Source organism: Rhipicephalus sanguineus, chromosome 4 (genome assembly GCF_013339695.2).
Source record: "Rhipicephalus sanguineus isolate Rsan-2018 chromosome 4, BIME_Rsan_1.4, whole genome shotgun sequence".
NCBI classification, from domain to species: domain Eukaryota; kingdom Metazoa; phylum Arthropoda; class Arachnida; order Ixodida; family Ixodidae; genus Rhipicephalus; species Rhipicephalus sanguineus.
In genome coordinates, this window is record NC_051179.1 from 155,060,217 (window position 1) to 155,077,682 (window position 17,466).

Below are 17,466 nucleotides of genomic sequence, written 5' to 3' on the forward strand. Positions count from 1 at the left end.
CATCAGGCACCTTACCACCACAAGTCTCTCGTTGAGGACGATGTTCTCACTGGAGAATGTCCTCTATTTGAGAGAAGCTCCTAAAAAATGAGAAAACTTTGTCTCTCAAATTGCTTAACCTGGAACTCTACAAAGTAATATTCATAGTCATTCAGTAGTGTTCCAGCATACCTCACCATTTCAGTGACTGAGCGACGACACTAGAACTGTCCACGAAAACCACCACAAGCAACAATATTTCGTTTTCTATCCTTTCTAAACATTATTTTTATGCACACCTCCAAACATTTAGTAACGTTGTAGTAACAGCCAATGCAGACTGCAGTGACTGAAACCTAATGATCAAAAGATACAGCCATATGCTTGCTTTAAAGAGCATGGTTGTAAGCTAAGTTGTGAAAGCAAATGCCCTCCTCGACAAACCGAACAGTAATGAGCGTTTGGGCCACGTATTTATTACGCGCTATAGCACTCTAGTGGACGTCACTCCGGCACGGTGTAAAAACCGTTTGGACCCCAGTTGAGTCGCAAGTTCGCTACTGCACTTCCGTCCCGAATTTCCAGAGGTGGGAAGCCTATTCTTCTGAGAAACCTATTTATCCTCCTCAAGGCGATGTTCAACCACCGTTCAATCTGTGTTTGCCGCAATCGTGGATTGAGCCCCGGCGCAGCTCCCCCCAGGTCCAGCCCTCCAAGGTTGTTCACCTGCATGAAAACAAAGAACTTGAACATTAGTTTTATGCATCAGAGCAATCATTTATGCTACTCGAGCGATTCTATAGATGTACGCGAAAGGCCATCAGCTGCGGTGACTCAGGAGGGCTCGAAAAGTTTCCCATATGCGCCCCAGATCAAGTTTTCCAGAAGGTGTTGCTTCGATGGGAATATTAATGAGCACTAAGAGACAATAATTCCAAGGAAAGTATAGATGTTGTTAGTAGCAAAGTAGTAAATGTAAGGTAAAATGTAAAGAAAAAAAAAGTGGACGAAAAGATAACTTGCCGCGGCCTGGGACCGGAACCTGCGACCTTCGAATAACGAGTCCGATGCTCTACCAACTGAGCCGCCGCGGCGGCCATCCGCTCGTCCACTTTATAGGGTATATATGTACATTTAAACGTGGGAGCGTCAGTCAGCGCCGCCAGCAGCCATGACGGCGAGTGGCGGTAGCTCACTTGGTAGAGCATTGGACGCCTTATTCGAAGGTCGCAGGTTCGGTCCCTGCCCGCAGCAAGTTATCTTTTCGTCCACTTTTCTTTCTTCCCATTTTACCTTACATTTACTACTAATAACATTCCCTATATTTTCCTTGGCATTATTGTCTGTTAGTGCTCGTTAATATTGTGTATAACAAAGAAAACCGAGCCCTTAAAATTAAGACTTCTTTCCTTCATTCGATGGGCATAGTAAATTCGGGCGAGATGGCATAACTTCATGGCATGCGTGTAGTGCAAAGCAGTTAATGCGGGAAAACATGTGCGTAGTTAGCGGAGAAGGCGTAGAAAAAAGAATCGCGCGTGCCGGTAATCGTTCCGTTAACTACGCCACTTATCACCTCTTCAGTGGTTTGCTTTCTGACAATTTACGCCACTCGCATCTCTGTTTTGCTTTCATTAGCATTCTTTCTTTCTTAAAAATGACAGGAATGCCCTATATATACCTAACATACGATGCTGTAATATAAAACTCGGTGTAACGCAAATTTTAGCGTTTTTTGAAAGATGCATGGTTGACTTTGCAAACGCTTAATTCTAAAGGTATGTAAGGTTGTTCGAGTAACTGTAGGTTCAAGAAAAAAAATGACTGGCTCTCCCATAATTGAGAGTAGATGTAACCGTGAAATGGCTGCTGGTAAAATAGATTGGTTGGTGATAATAGTAACCACAATCTTCGGTGCCACGCTGAGTGGTGCGCCGCACGAAGCGTGGTGCCACCGCTCGGCGGAGGCGGCAATACGCGTAGCGAAACCCGTTTCCTGCGCGAATCCCTCCGGCTTTGTGTGCAACCACTGACGTTTATAAGCGCACCGACTTGGCGCTGTCATTTCAAAGAGCTAGTGTACGGTGTCACGCATCTTTCGTGCGAACGTCGCTATTGGAAATTGCATTTAAAACTACAGCGTGCTTGAAGCTGCATCTTCACTGATAGTGTGAATACCATCAGAACTCGGAATAAATATTTATGGGCCGTAACTGGCGTAAAGAATGTGGTCCTGTACAATTGGTTAGCGGCTAGAGACCGGTTATCGGTCAGAAACTGGCCAGAAACCGCACATTTTGCCAGACGCCAAGTTTGGCAGAGTTTCCTGTTGCCCACATTTTGCTCTCGCAATAATGCCCGGATAACGGCGCTTTCATTTGGCTCAACACCATGTGAAGGTCACCAACAAGTGGACCTAAAACGTTTCATGCCTAAAAAGAGCGTAGCGTGTAATGCAGCAATTTTGCGGTGAGACTTAAGGGCGCACAAGGAAGCATACCTAAGCACAAAATAATATAAGAACAACATTTTAGTTTCCAGTGTTTTGTTTATTTCTTTACGAATAGGTGACTGCCACAAATCTAGAGTCCGTTCATCGACGTATCCTTACGTTATGAGGACACTGCATTTCCCGATACCTTAAGTAGAGCCCAACTAAAACTCTGTTGTCATAGCTTCTTTGTCATAAGGGGCTCTTCGTAAAAAAATAATAAAAAAGGTGTTTCATCGTTACAGGTAATGAAGCTTGTATCTAAAAAAAGGCTACTTCCTGCCTTTTTTTTCTTTTATGGCCCTGTTTCAGCTTATTGCACATGGCTACTTGCAATGCTCTCTATCCCTTGATCTAGCCAACTAGGCCGTTCCAATAATGCGTAAGACTGCCTGAATTTTGAGAACTGTCTAACTTTTCCAATACGGCGCATTTTTGCGACCACTTCCGATATTTGCGCATAGGATTACCCACCGTGATGTTTCTAATACGTCAATTTTTATTAACTGCATTTTCGAAAAGTGGCGCGAATAACATATATGTGTACATATGTGCACGATAACTACAAGGGACATCAATGGCCAGGCGTGCAGAGCCCAATGCGTATATGAGATGTTTTGCCACGTCTGATTATCTTTCCGCAAAAAATGTCGGTTTTTTCCATCTTTGTACTGCGTATGCTTACGTATGCCTTTAGTTGAAATGCCGTTGGATTTCTGCTTGCCATAGTGTTTACAGAGGCTAAGAAAGAGTCAGAGATCAGTCTAGCTGATATTCGATTGCAAGATTTAGCAATAAGAGAATAGGCAAAACACAGGGGAAATATCATGCACAAAGACATTTGTGTATAATTTTTGCTAAAGGACCGTTGCTTGCGCTGGTCGGTGTAAAAAAAAATCGTTTTAGTGCACGACACGCTGGAGAACTCAGGAGGCGGTAAAACAATTCGCAGACAAACCACGAAGTTTCTCGTTTTGATGGTTCGAATATATGTACAGTTGCGAAACAGTAAGAGTCCGGCACAGCAGAAAGGTAGATTAAGATTAAAGCAAACCTGCCCATTCTTAAGTTTGTAAATCACGTCAAAATCCCACTCAAAAGATGAGTGCCAAGGGTTGTTTTCATTGACGTAGCTGTGACTGCGTAGTAAGCAAATGCTCTAAGCAATTCCCATAATAGCTGAGTGTCTGACCCGGTAAAGTAAGGCGATGGTGAAGTGACGATCACTTGCCAAGTAGAAGTAAAGAAAGTATGCCTATACCTTTCCGGATCCCATGCGGGTCCCGAAAGTTTCTGTGCGCTTTTCACCGTCACTTGGTTCTTGTCCACAACTTCATCAAGTTACGCTGTGTATTCCATGGCTGTCTTCTCATGTATGTTCTTACCACTCGCACTGGAAGCACGCTGAAAGTTATTTCTCTTACAACGGAACTATAGTTCGAGTAGTGTGGTTTTAGGGACCAGTTGGTGCATTATGACAGTTTGAAGGTGCCAGCAGGTTGCAGTGTGAAGGTTCTGCCAGATGGCCGTGAACCAACTGAAGTGGTTGAACGATTAAGTGAGCCGATTAACTTTAGTGAAATATATGCTGCAAATAGTATTCATTGTATTGGCTCCTTCATTCACCAAACGTTTGGGTGGAGGTAGTGTGTTCCCTGTCCTTACCGCGGAGCTCGGCAGCGGCCACACCGTCAACCTTTCCGACATAGCTCCAGATTGAAATACACCGAACGCGAACGCAGTCAGCAGCGCGATTATCAGAAGTTGCGACACGAGTCTGACTATCCAGGTTTACCCAGGACCATGGCGCATATAGCTGAAGACTCAACCAGAACTGTGCCACACCTCCTTTCACAAGTAGAATATGTGTTTCCTCTCTGTGGAGAGTTCAACTGATGGCGCTTATTACTAACGCAATTTCAAAGGATGCCAAATGCAATTTTATCGAGTTTTGTGATCCTGAAAAGTTTTGTTTTTGACTAAAGACAATATCATTGAACTTACCGGAAGTGCCAGACATCCAGTGGGAATCGCATTTTCGCTGGTCCAGAAAACTAAAATGTCAGTCCAAGAGAAAGCAAGCAAAAGAGAAAACGAAGTTAGAGGCAGTTTCCTACTGCGCATCAAATCCGACAAAGCGTATCTGACAAATTGACAACTTTCAAAATGTCGTCGATAATAGCGACATCATGGCCTTCATGGAGCTGCAAAATACGAAATGGAAACGCTAAGCATATACAGTCTTCGTGTTAATTGAATGAATGGCACCTTATCGCCGACCATCTGCGTGCGAGACTTTCTTTCTGGTAACTATATATTGGTGTCGAGTTTATCAAATATTCGGAGAGCGAGCAACTTCAAGGAAAACCGTAGTGCATATGGCATAAATGTATAACATTCAAGCAGGTTCTACATTTTTCGGTGACACTGAACTACTCCATCCGTATAGAACGAAATTTCACAGGGAATATTGATTGAAATATTTATTAGTCAAATTATATTGAAACTGTTATAGTTCAACGCGGTGCCGTGCATGACTAGCATATTCACTTCCCTCATTTCGCCAGACCATCAATGTACTAGGCTCATTCAGCATGTATAGTGTACTCTTCACCCGCCAGGTTTCCGCGAAGTAAGTACCTGTCAATCAAAAACGCGAAGTAGGAGATTTGCAGTACATGTATTACTGTCCAAAGCGTTGAAATGGGCACTTGTGTATGCGGTAGAAACGACATAAACATGATTTGTATGGTTCTTCCTAGGCAAGCAGCCTTGAGCCTCATCAACCCAAAGCTACCGAGCCAGGAAGTATCATCGAGCCAAGCGGAAGAAGCGAGGGTTAGCTGTGGTCACCATAGGAGAAACTTTTAAAATAATAGTTAGTGTATGCAAAAGTACACCCTCAGTATATTGTCAGCAGCATATTGTCTTCTTCTGAGCCAGGATTTAGGACTTTTTAGGTGCCTTCAACATTACAATGTTGTCTAAAGCATCGCAATTGATCATATGCAAGGAATAGACTCTAGTCATAATTTTTGTTTGTTTGCGTGCTGAAACCTTCAGTGTGTACCAGCAAATACTTTGTCAGAATGAATCATTCTGAAGCTAAACATGCATCGCGCTGACATGGCGACGAAAATTAGAAGAACAGTGGCAGAACGAATCAACATGCCGAGGTCACAGAACCAACGAACTCAGACACCTCATTCACCGTGAAACTTCTCCTCTGCGAGAGAGGGATAAAATAGTCGCATCTCATCCGTTACTTCATATACTTCAAGCAAACGGTATAAACGTTACAAACGTTCCAAGTTTCTCGTCATTAAATTAAATATAGCATAAATACATAAATACAACCAGTAAACTTTACTCCTCGTAAGTCCTCGTAAGCCTCTTCTTGTCCTTGTGTGTTTGCGCGAGTAAGTGAAGAATAAACTTAACGGGTTTTTTTGTCTGGCTTCATTTATGTTTCTTGTAGGATGTTACCCGTTGCTGATATATTCGTCCTATTTATTTACTGTTTAGAATTTTGCTTCATGTTTTTTGCGAGGGATTTTGTTTCCTGCGTTCGCAAAGGGGCGCTTTTCTATTCTACATCTGCATAAATTTAGCATTCCAACCTGTGTAAGCATTGTCTCTTTCTGCTAACCCAGTTCACGCGAAGCCTGCAATCGAGACGAAGGTTCACGAACAGAAAAATTGTCAACCTCTCGTTTGTGGTACGGATCAATCAAGGGAATAAGATCGGACTTTACGAAAATAAAGCTTCTTAGGTCACGCAAATTTCGTGCATATACTTTTGCTAATTGGTGCTACAAACGAGTGGATAAAAATGTTAACTGTCTATCTAACCTTTCTCTTTTACTCCCCTACATTTCCCGTCACCGGTATTACTTAGTCGTAGTTGCTGCCTTGCTAGAAAACCATGCATCACACAGTGTCGTATGCAGAAATTTTTTTCGGGGGGCGCACCTCCTTGATCCGACGGTGGGTCTGGGCAGATAATTGGGGTCGAGTGGCATTTTGTGCTCTGTATCCCATGGGAAAAAAATATTGGGGAGGGGGGCGCGTTCCCGGTGTGCCCCCCCCCCCTGGCTACGCCCCTGATCACAGATTGGCAGGACCGATTTCTGAGAAAGTTTCTGTCGTCACTTGTTCCTACAGAATTATTTTAAAAAAGCGAATAGCAGTAACCTTTCGGTCTCCCAGCAGTATCATAAAGCAAGTCCTCTCTTTGGCTATCCCGTCTCGCTGTTCCTTCTACCCATTTTCTTCCTTCCCAATTTGTTTTTATTTACGCATCTATGTGAAACGGCTCATTTTCTTGCTTTTTTGCAGGCAAAAATAAAGTTGGTGTACACAAATACGCTGCTGAAGAAAGCTGTTGTAGCTCTCTCGAGAACATAGTATCCGGTCGAAGCGCTGGCTTCAGCGACATTACAGGAGAAATGAAGCACCCGTCGGGCTTGGTGAAAAACACGTCCTTGCGAAAGCAGATACTCCTATGAAAAGCTGAGCCAAATATTGCAATCGTGTGTGCCAAGAAGAGTTTAGAAATGGAGCGCGAAGTTGCCATTTTCTCCGGCGCCCTGTTTTCAAACAGATGCCTGCGCTCAATCTCTTCGGAGCTGCACGCGCGTGCTGTTTGGCATCGCACAGCAGATGTTATTTTTCAGTAGGCGACATAAATAAAGAGCGGCGTTTAGATCAGGTGTGCTTCTGGACACGGGGTGCCACCACGTGCGGGGGCGCCGCGGTCCATACTATGCTCACAGTACATAGTAGCCACACTGACGAGCACAGGAATCACGATGGAAGAGAGCGATCACATTGAATGACGCACGCCTGATGTTATGACGCACACTGACGTAACCTCTTTCCCTGCGCCATTCCTCACTGTACAGCTGCCAGCGCATTCGTGGGTACGAGCGCAGAGAGCAAGCACTTTAAGCGACTAACAACTCCTCATAAGTCCCCTAGTTCTTTAACGATACGAGAAATTGTTTCGGCAATGTATTTGCGATGCAATGATTTCAAGATACTCGGGGTACTGATTGATTTTATTGATTTCTGTGAAGATTTTGACTCTGTGATTCATTCTGAGGTACTGTTAAAACTAAATGCTTTTTTTTTCATTCTCGCTCATTATTCTTCTTTCAGCTCAACAGAATCATTCGCGCTGACGTGACGTCCGGTGTCCCTCAAGGATCCGCCTTAGGCACTTTGTAATTTTTACTATACATTTGTTCGTCACCTCATAGCGCCTCACATAAAATAACAATTTACGCAGATGACTGCGTTCTATATGAATTCATAAATTTCATTGATGTATATTAGAGTCTTGCACAATCCCTGGCGTCTCTTGGCGATCGGTGTAAAACGTCGCAAATGAACACTAACTGTACTAAAACGGTAGTAATGTTATGTACCAATCGACGTAGCCTCTACCAGCACCTTCGACTAACCACATTGAATGTGCAAACGTTAAAGCTCGAAAATTACGCGATTCGCGCTGCACTTTACCGAGGACCCGTCGCGGTACTGAACTGAATTTATGTAAAACACTAATTTTCCTGTTCTTTAATATGCATCTGTGTTCTGGTTCTGCTACAAACACTATCAAGTAAGCTTGCTCAATAATTTTCATCGAAAATCTATCTCTTTCATTTTTCATAACTGCAGCTACAGATTCTCACGGACGCCAGCCCTACAATCATTAAACATTAAACCACTGTTCTCGTGATATTAAATCCAAGTTTAAAATTTTTATATGCAGATAATAACTGATCCCCCGCCCCTTCTGACAGTAACCTCATCACAAAAAGTTGCGCCCGTAGTTCCCACGATGTCAACGTAACACCTTTTTTTGGCTCGTGTCATTAAATTTGAATATTTATTTCCACGTACAATAGAGCTTTCGAATTCACGCCCTGGTAACATTATCTCCAAACACTAAGGGATTTTGTGGTTGCAAATGAGCAGCATTTTATTTATACGTAACATATTTCATTTTTATTTTTATTCTCTTGTGCGTTCATTTGCCTTACCTGTTGTAATTTATAAGGCATTTGTGTTTCTTCTCTTACTGGCATTATTTATCGTACCCGTTCTTAGTATTGCCTTAAAGAGGGCTGCAGTATATGTAAACAAATAAGTAAATAAATGATTGAGATTCGATGATTACTTGGAAACTAGTTCAGTACCTTTTAACTGTTCTTCGACTCCTTACGTGCCTTTACAGTTTAACCGGGTAGACCGGGAACAGAATTTACTTATCGCTAATAACGCTAAGCATTCGCTTGGGAAGAGCATTCAATATAGATTTTTCAAAGCAGAAGGTTAAATCACGAACATCTTGTATTGGTAGCGCGGTCGCATTTGTATGTGAATGCGAAATAGTTGTATTTCCTGGTCTTCCCTGGAGGCATGAAAATGCTTGAGAAGTTTCATGCATCGCTTTTTCACTGGCACAAAAAGAGGGATTTGGAAATTTGAACTCAGGTCGCAATTACACCACACATTTCGAAATTTGCTTGCAGGGCGGTACAACAATGACAGCGCGGCAGGATCTGAATAACGACAGCTGAATTGGGTGAATCAAATGAACAATACCCTGATTTTGTTTCGAAAGCACTGTTTTTAACGTTTTCCCATGTAGGCGCAGCATCACCAAATAAGAGGCTCCGCCTGTTGCAACAACTTGTGTAGATGTGGCCTTATGTAGATATTGTCACGTGGTCGTGACGTCGACGAACACAGCAGCCGGCGTTTGTAGGATGAAACTGTATATTTGGCCGAACTTGTGGCCGGAAAATGAGAACTAGAACTACAGCAATGCACGCTGTACAATGATAGCGGCGAACAGGGCGTCGTCCGTCGATCAACTGACAAGCGATGAAGCGCGTCGGCTTTTATACAGGCGCTATCGAACTTTCACGCAATATCGCTGGTGGCGGCGTTATCTCTAGACAAAACTGGAACATTCGCGTGCGGGGCGCAATCTTAACAAACCGATCTACTACAATCGAGACGCTTCTAGAACACTACTTCGCGGACAGCGTCGAGCGTTGATAACCGTCCCTGCCGGTCAAACCCGAACACATCAAAACAAGACAAGAAGTGGGCGTGGCATTGCCCCCCTCTGAAAAAGCATCGTCCCGAAGCTCATGAAAGAACATAGAAGAGAAAAAAAGACTAAACAAAACAAGTGCATACACAAATAAATTACAATAACGAAGGAGAAAATAGAGTCCCCAGGCTCGCTAACGCGCAAAAAACGGCTTAAGGCGCACGACATGGACGACTTCAGGTCGCGCACGGCGCCGCTGAGAGTTCGTAATGCCGTCAGGGGCAACCTCATAGTCGAGTGCGCCGAGGCGTCGAAGTACCCTGTACGGTCCGAAGTATCGTTGAAGAAGCTTCTCACTAAGTCCTCGTCGGCGTATTGGCGTCCATACCCATACACGGTCACCGGGTTGGTATTCCATGTGGCGTCGTCGAAGGTTGTAGCGGCGTCTGTCAGTCGTCTGCCGGTTCTTTATCCGTAGGCGGGCGAGCTGTCGTGCTTCTTCGGCACGCTGTAGGTAGGTGGTCACGTCGATGTTTTCCTCGTCGGTCACGTTTGGTAGCATGGCGTCGAGCGTCGTTGCCGGGCTCCGTCCGTAGACGAACTTGTATGGCGTCATCTGCGTCGTTTCCTGTACGGCCGTGTTGTACGCGAAGGTCACGTACGGAAGGATGGCGTCCCACGTCTTGTGTTCGACGTCGACGTACATGGCCAGCATGTCAGCGATGGCCTTATTTAGACGCTCGGTGAGGCCGTTGGTCTGTGGGTGGTACGCGGTGGTGCGGCGATGGCTTGTGTGGCTGTATTCCAAGATCACCTGAGTTACGTCAGCCGTGAACGCCGTACCTCTGTCGGTGATGAGAACCTCTGGGGCGCCGTGTCGATGGACGATGCTCTCAACGAAGAACTTGGCTACCTCAGCGGCACTGCCTTTGGGCAGGGCTTTTGTTTCGGCGTAGCGGGTGAGGTAGTCGGTAGCCAGGACGATCCATTTATTTCCGCAAGTCGACGTTGGGAACGGCCCCAGGAGGTCCATCCCGATCTGCTGGAATGGTCGCCGAGGAGGCTCGATCGGCTGAAGGAAGCCTGCTGGTCTTGTGGGCGGTGTCTTCCGTCGCTGACAGTCTGGGCACGTCCTTACGTAGCGAGTGACGTCGGCGGCAAGGCGCGGCCAGTAGTACTTTTCGTGTACTCGTGCGAGCGTTCGGGAAAGTCCGAGGTGTCCAACCGTCGGGTCGTCGTGCAGGGCATGCAAAATTTCTGGTCGCAGTCCCGAAGGTACAACGATAAGGTAGCTGGCTCGGGCAGGAGAGAAGTTCTTCTTTACGAGGACGTTGTTTTTCAAAGAAAATGATGCCAATCCTCGCCTGAATACTTTTGGGACAACGATGGTCCTGCCCTCTAGGTATTCCACTAGACCCTTCAGTTCAGGGTCAGCTCGCTGTCGTTCGGCGAAGTCTTCTGTACTTATGGCTCCCAAGAAGCTGTCATCATCCTGGTCGTCGGGCGTTGGTGGGTCGACGGGGGCACGAGACAAGCAGTCGGCGTCGGAGTGTTTCCTTCCGGACTTGTACACGACAGTAATGTCAAATTCTTGAAGTCTCAGGCTCCACCGTGCGAGGCGACCTGAACGGTCCTTCAAGTTAGCTAGCCAACACAAGGCGTGATGGTCGCTCACAACTTTGAAGGGCCTGCCGTAGAGATAGGGGCGAAACTTTGACGTAGCCCAGATGATGGCGAGGCACTCCTTTTCTGTTGTGGAATAGTTGACCTCTGCTTTAGACAGCGACCGGCTAGCATAACTGATAACCCTTTCCAGTCCGCCCGCCCACTGCACAAGGACGGCGCCGAGTCCTATGCTGCTTGCATCGGTGTGAATCTCCGTATCGGCGTATTCGTCGAAATGCGCAAGTATCGGAGGTGTCTGCAGGCGTCGTTTCAGTTCATGAAATGCTTCGACTTGCGCTGTTTGCCACCTGAATTCGACGTCGGTCTTCGTGAGCTGCGTTAGTGGCTCCGCGATCCGTGAAAAGTCTTTGACAAAGCGTCTGTAATAGGCGCACAAGCCGAGAAATCGGCGCACGGCCTTCTTGTCGGTGGGTGGCGGGAAAGCGGCGATGGCAGGTGTTTTCTGCGGGTCTGGGAGCACTCCAGTCTTGCTGATCACGTGACCCAGAAACAAGAGCTCCTCGTACGCGAAGCGGCACTTTTCTGGCTTCAGGGTGAGCCCGGAGTTCTTGATTGCTTGAAGTACGGATTGAAGTCGCTGGAGGTGTTCGTCGAAGTTCGAGGAATACACAACGACGTCGTCCAAGTAAACAAGGCAAGTCTGCCACTTCAAGCCAGCTAATACAGTATCCATGACTCGTTGGAAAGTCGCAGGTGCCGAGCAAAGACCGAAGGGCATGACCTTGAACTCGAACAGGCCGTCCGGCGTTATAAATGCGGTCTTTTCTCGGTCTCTCTCGTCGACTTCAATTTGCCAGTAGCCGGTCTTGAGGTCCATCGACGAAAAGTAATTCGCGTTGTGGAGTCGATCCAGGGTGTCGTCTATCCGTGGGAGAGGGTATACGTCCTTCTTTGTGATTTTGTTCAGGCGACGATAATCGACGCAGAAACGTAGGGTCCCATCCTTCTTCTTGACTAAGACCACGGGAGACGCCCACGGGCTTTTGGACGGCTGGATGATGTCGTCGCGTAGCATTTCATCGACTTGTTTCTTAACGGCCTCCCGTTCTTGCGTCGAAATCCGGTAGGGACTCTGACGGAGTGGTCGAGCATGTTCTTCTGTTGTGATGCGGTGCTTAGCAAGGGGCGTTTGTCGGACCCGCGACGACGACGAGAAACAGTCCCTGTATTCCTGCAGAAGGCGTCGAAGCTGTTGCTGTTGGCGAGCGGGAAGATTTGGGTTTACGTCGAAGGGTGGCTCAGGGATCGTCGTCGTAGCTTCGTCCGAATCTGAAAAGGCAAACGCATCGCTGACGGCCAAGATTTCTTCGATGTATGCAATCGTCGTGCCCCTGCTCAGGTGTCTGTATTCCTGGCTGAAATTCGTTAGCATCATGCTTCCTTTCCCTTCATACAGCCGAGCAATGCCTCTTGCGACGCAAATGTCACGGTCTAGCAGCAAACCCTGATCGCTCTCGATGACACCTTCGATGCATTCAGCCGTTTCGGTGCCGACGGGAATTATGATGCTGGATCTAGCAGAAATGGTGACTTGATCCTCGAGCGCGTTCAGGGCATGTTGACATGGGTTCGTATCCTGTGGTGTCGCTTTCTCTGACGATAGGGTTATCGACTTGGTCCTTAAGTCGATGACGGCGCCGTGGTCACTTAGGAAGTCCATTCCAAGTATCACATCCCTGGAGCAGTTTTGTAGGATTACAAAGCTCGCAGGATAAGTCCGGTTGTTGATAGTGACTCTCGCCGTGCAGACACCAATCGGCGTTATTAGATGGCCTCCAGCGGTACGGATCTCGGGGCCTTCTCAAGCAGTCCTAACGTTCTTCAACTTTGCTGCGAACGGCCCACTGATGACGGAATAGTCGGCTCCAGTATCGACGAGAGCGGTGACGTTGTGGCCGTCGATCAGAATGTCGAGGTCGCTAGTCCGCCGTCTTGCGTTGCGGTTACGTCGCGGCGTCGGGTCACGGCTACGTCGGTTTGCACCGCTGCTTCCGCGTTGCGTCGTCAGGTCTGCTTCCGGTCGCAAAGTTTCGTCTTCGGGACGTCGACGTCGTTCGGCGTGCGGCGGGGGCTCGGAACTTCGTCGCGGTGTCGTCGTCGACGGCGGAGGATCTTCAGCATTTCGTCGTTCAGCAACCGCACCTCCATCGGTTGCTGCCCTTAGTTTTCCGGATACGGGCTAGGCGACCGGCCCCGGTTTGGGCCAGTGTACTGCCGGCGGTGCGGTGACATATAGCGGCTGGGCGACGGTGAGCGGGAAGGTCGTCGTTCTTGCCACTGTGTGCCTGTGAGGTAATCGTCGATGTCGCGAGGCCGTTCGCCTGGCTGCGGGCGCGGCGCGTTGACGGGGAATCCGCGTAGCCCCATCTGACGGTACTGGCAGCGGCGGCACGTGTGGCCGGCCTCCCCGCAGTGGTAGCAGAGCGGGCGGTTGTCAGGGGCACGCCAGACATCGGTCTTCCTCGGGGTGTAGCGCTGGCCGACAGGTGGGCGGTAGGGCGTCGCTGGCGGCGTCTGGCGACGGTACTGCGCCGGTGTGTCGTCTTGGCGTGGGCGTGGAGGAGGAGCATGACGGCGGGCTGCAGCAGCATAGCTCATAGCTTGCGGCTGCGGCTCTGCTAGCTGAGGCGCATCGAGGGAATGCTGGATCTCCTGGCGCACGACGTCGGCGATGGAATCCACTTGAGGTTGCGACGAAGGTAGAATTTTTCGCAGCTCCTCTTGCACGATTGCTCGAATCGTCTCACGCAGGTCGGCGGATCCTAGTGCTTGAACGTCGGCGTAGCTTGTGGTCCAGAAGCTGCGGTTGTATTGCCGTGTTCGCATCTCCAGCGTTTTCTCGATTGTTGTTGCTTCGGAGACAAATTCTTCGACGGTATTCGGCGGATTCCTCATAAGTCCAGCGAAGGGCTGTTCCTTTACTCCTCGCATGAGGAAGCGGACTTTCTTGTCCTCGGGCATGGCAGGGTCAGCGTGGCGAAACAGCCGGGTCATTTCCTCTGCAAAGATGGCCACGCTTTCATTTGGAAGTTGGACCCGTGTCTCCAGCAAGGCTGCGGCCCTTTCCTTTCGGACGACGCTTGTGAACGTCTCCAGGAAAGCGCTGCGAAAGGCGTCCCAGGTTCGAAGAGTGGACTCCCGATTCTCGAACCAGGTCCTTGCTGCATCTTCCAGGTAAAAGTAGACGTGGCGCAGCTTGTCCTCGGAGTCCCAGTTGTTGAACGCTGAGACCCTTTCGAAGGTCTCGAGCCAGGTTTCCGGGTCTTCGAATGACGACCCGCGGAAAGTTGGCGGCTCCTTGGGCTGCCGGAGAAGTATCGGCGCAGGCTGCACGGGGTCGGTCATCGTCGCTGCGGTCGGTGTTGGGACCTGGGGCTGCCTGGTGTTTTCGGGAAGGAGCCCGTACTCTGGTTGCAGTCCCTTCTGTCTGCGGCTTGTTCGATGATCCGGGTTTTCTTTGCCGTCGTCCTCCTCGCGGCTTGGGCTTGGGTCAGCGCTTCGCGGGGGCGTCCGGATCATGGAAGAAGCAGCACCTCCACCAGATGTCACGTGGTCGTGACGTCGACAAACACAGCAGCCGGCGTTTGTAGGATGAAACTGTTTATTTGGCCGAACTTGTGGCCGGAAAATGAGAACTAGAACTACAGCAATGCACGCTGTACAATGATAGCGGCGAACAGGGCGTCGTCCGTCGATCAACTGACAAGCGATCAAGCGCGTCGGCTTTTATACAGGCGCTATCGAACTTTCCAGCAATATCGCTGGTGGCGGCGTTATCTCTAGACAAAACTGGAACATTCGCGTGCGGGGCGCAATCTTAACAAACCGATCTACTACAATCGCGACGCTTCTAGAACACTACTTCGCGGATAGCGTCGAGCGTTGATAACCGTCCCTGCCGGTCAAACCCGAATACATCAAAACAAGACAAGAAGTGGGCGTGGCAATATCTTCTTATCGGGAGACACAAAACTGTGAAGCTGTGAAGTGTGATTCATCGATTTTTAACAGGCGTATAAAAGAGGGATTAAGAAGTCTGAAATCAGGTCGCAATTACACCACACATTTCGAAATTTGCTTGCCTACGAAGTCCTACATGTATTGACGCCAAATATACAATTCTCGAGCGTTAAAACTACGTTCTTATCTCAAAAGCGAACGCACATAAATGAATTACTGCGCCGTTACATTGTTTATACTCCAACTGCAAAGGTTTAATTAAAAGTAGCATTGCGGCTAAGATGCTCGCGGCACTAAAGCTGTAGACAACCGTTGTCGCAAGTTTTCAAATGTTGCACTTTTTGTATGATGTTCGCGCACATTTGCGCTACCCCTTTTGTATCTTCTATGCCATATATTTTGCTACCTAACCGCGGCATCATTGTAACAAGAGGTGCTCGTTTGTTGCAACAACATGTGTTGGTGTGGCCCAATCTGAATATCCTTTTATCGGGAGAAACAGCGCTGTGACGCTGTGACTTTAACAACTATGGCTGTCACTAGAAAAACTTGAGGCCCACATGTCATCCTTTCCAACGTTCAGCATAAACTCCATTATTCCGAAATGTCGTGCAGATACCAAAGCCGCTAAGTTGTTAATTAAACAGGCAAGTTTTCCTGGTAAGAGAAGCTGTCATACATTCAACACTATTCTGCACACGCCCTCTTATGTATTTTCGAAATACTGCAGGACCACAGCAGGAGCCGTGCAGGAAGGGCAAAGCTAGATGAATATTGAAAATAAGAGAACGTGTACATATATTAGCAAATAACTTCAACTGCCTAGCAATATAGTGCATATGAGTGATAAAAAAGAATAACATAAAGGATTTGCACCATTTGAATATTCCGTGCCCCAAAACCAAATCTTTAAACGGCGCATATGCCTTCTTGTGAATGACGCAGAGTAACACGCCTTCTAACAATACGTTGTAGGGGATGTAGCTATCGAGAGAACGTGTGGTGTCTGAAATGTGGTATATGACACAAACAGGTACTCTGGAAACCAGCAAGTCGTAAAAAGAATAGTTGCCGTAGAGGATAGCAATGTCGTTTTGCGAATTCGTAATAGATATGTTTCAGTGACCGCTTATATGCAGTGTTCTCGTCTAATAGAGAACTATAGTTATAACTCATTCATACTGTATTTTTAATCAAAGATGGCACTATCACATTGTGCCTCATTAACCATTTTACGGCGCAAACTTAAGCACTTACTCACTAAAAAAGGCTGCGAGAGCAACAAACGGTGGATTAGCATTGAGTTTATTGGTAAAGAAGGCAACATGTGGTCCTTCACAATGACAGCTTCCTCTGAAATTTGCGGGTCTGCACTCATGGTGCATTCAGATGTTCACGCTAACAGCGTACCATTGTTTCTATCCTTTTTTTATGGAGAAAAAATCCGCGCCAGCTTCGGGAGATGTTTATTTGACTAAATAAGTTAGCTACTATCTTCCATGAAGCACTCGTACAAACTTCATCAACTTTTTTAATGTGTACTCAATAGGGTCAGTGATGTTGGACTCAAATTGTACGAATACAATGTATGAGATATCATTTGAATATCGTGCGAAATAATGCCTAATTCGGATTACGTCTGCAAAGGGCAAATACTTGAAATGTAACTCCTTACCCAGCACCAAAGCAACGTATTGCAAGAACAGCAATGACCGCATCCCGCACTCGTTGGCCCACGCGTCGAAAAGAAAGAGTTCGTCTACATACGCTAGGAAGTTCCCTTGGGGTGAGGAAAATACAGCTTTAGAATTTGCGCAAGCAGTCTTTCGTCGAAGTTTTCATAAAGTGTATGAAGCGTGTTCTGCAAACAATACATTACATATCGCCTCTGCACTGGCATTGTTCCCAAGTGTGAAATTGTTCGTTCGCCATTCCGTTACCGGCGATTATCGCACATCCTAGGCCGTTCTCTGAGCTCTTACAACAAGATGTTGCACTGCTTATCACAGTACCTTCGTTTGTGTTAATTGAAATAAGTTTAGGAATATACACCGCGCAAGTTGCCCTCACTCTGTTAGAAGTGCATGTAGTCAACATTAAGAAGAAAGCTTGTAAAATGCGTCAAATTCATACTGAAGTAAGATCTACAATGCTTTACCAATGTGTTCATAGTCCTTGACATAAATGATTTCTATTGAAATATCTCAAAACACTCAGTCTTGAAACTGTCGTTAAGTCCACGTGCCACCAAAGCACAACGAGCACGCTTAATACATTTTGT

The 17,466-nt window shown here is 47.2% G+C and overlaps 1 protein-coding gene across 1 annotated transcript; it reads right to left on the reverse strand.

Moving 5' to 3' along the window:
• Window positions 1–433: 433 nt before the first annotated feature.
• On the reverse strand, window positions 434–17,070 carry LOC119390837 (uncharacterized). The gene is made up of 3 exons (XM_037658548.2): window positions 16,861–17,070; window positions 4,475–4,524; window positions 434–705 (listed from the first exon to the last, which is right to left on the reverse strand). The coding sequence occupies exons 1-3, from the start codon at window positions 16,901–16,903 to the stop codon at window positions 484–486; spliced, it is 315 nt and encodes a 104-aa protein (XP_037514476.1). The 5' UTR covers window positions 16,904–17,070; the 3' UTR covers window positions 434–483.
• Between the last annotated feature and the right edge of the window lie 396 nt (window positions 17,071–17,466).

Bases quoted from the DNA above. Each gene is read 5' to 3' on its own strand.
- LOC119390837 (XM_037658548.2), bottom strand. From the start codon at position 16,903: ATGCGGTCATTGCTGTTCTTGCAATACGTTGCTTTGGTGCTGG. The intron at 4,525-16,860 runs GTAAGGAGTTAC...CTGACATTTTAG, and splicing joins ATACGTTGCTTTGGTGCTGG to TTTTCTGGACCAGCGAAAAT. The intron at 706-4,474 runs GTAAGTTCAATG...GTTTTCATGCAG, and splicing joins CTGGATGTCTGGCACTTCCG to GTGAACAACCTTGGAGGGCT.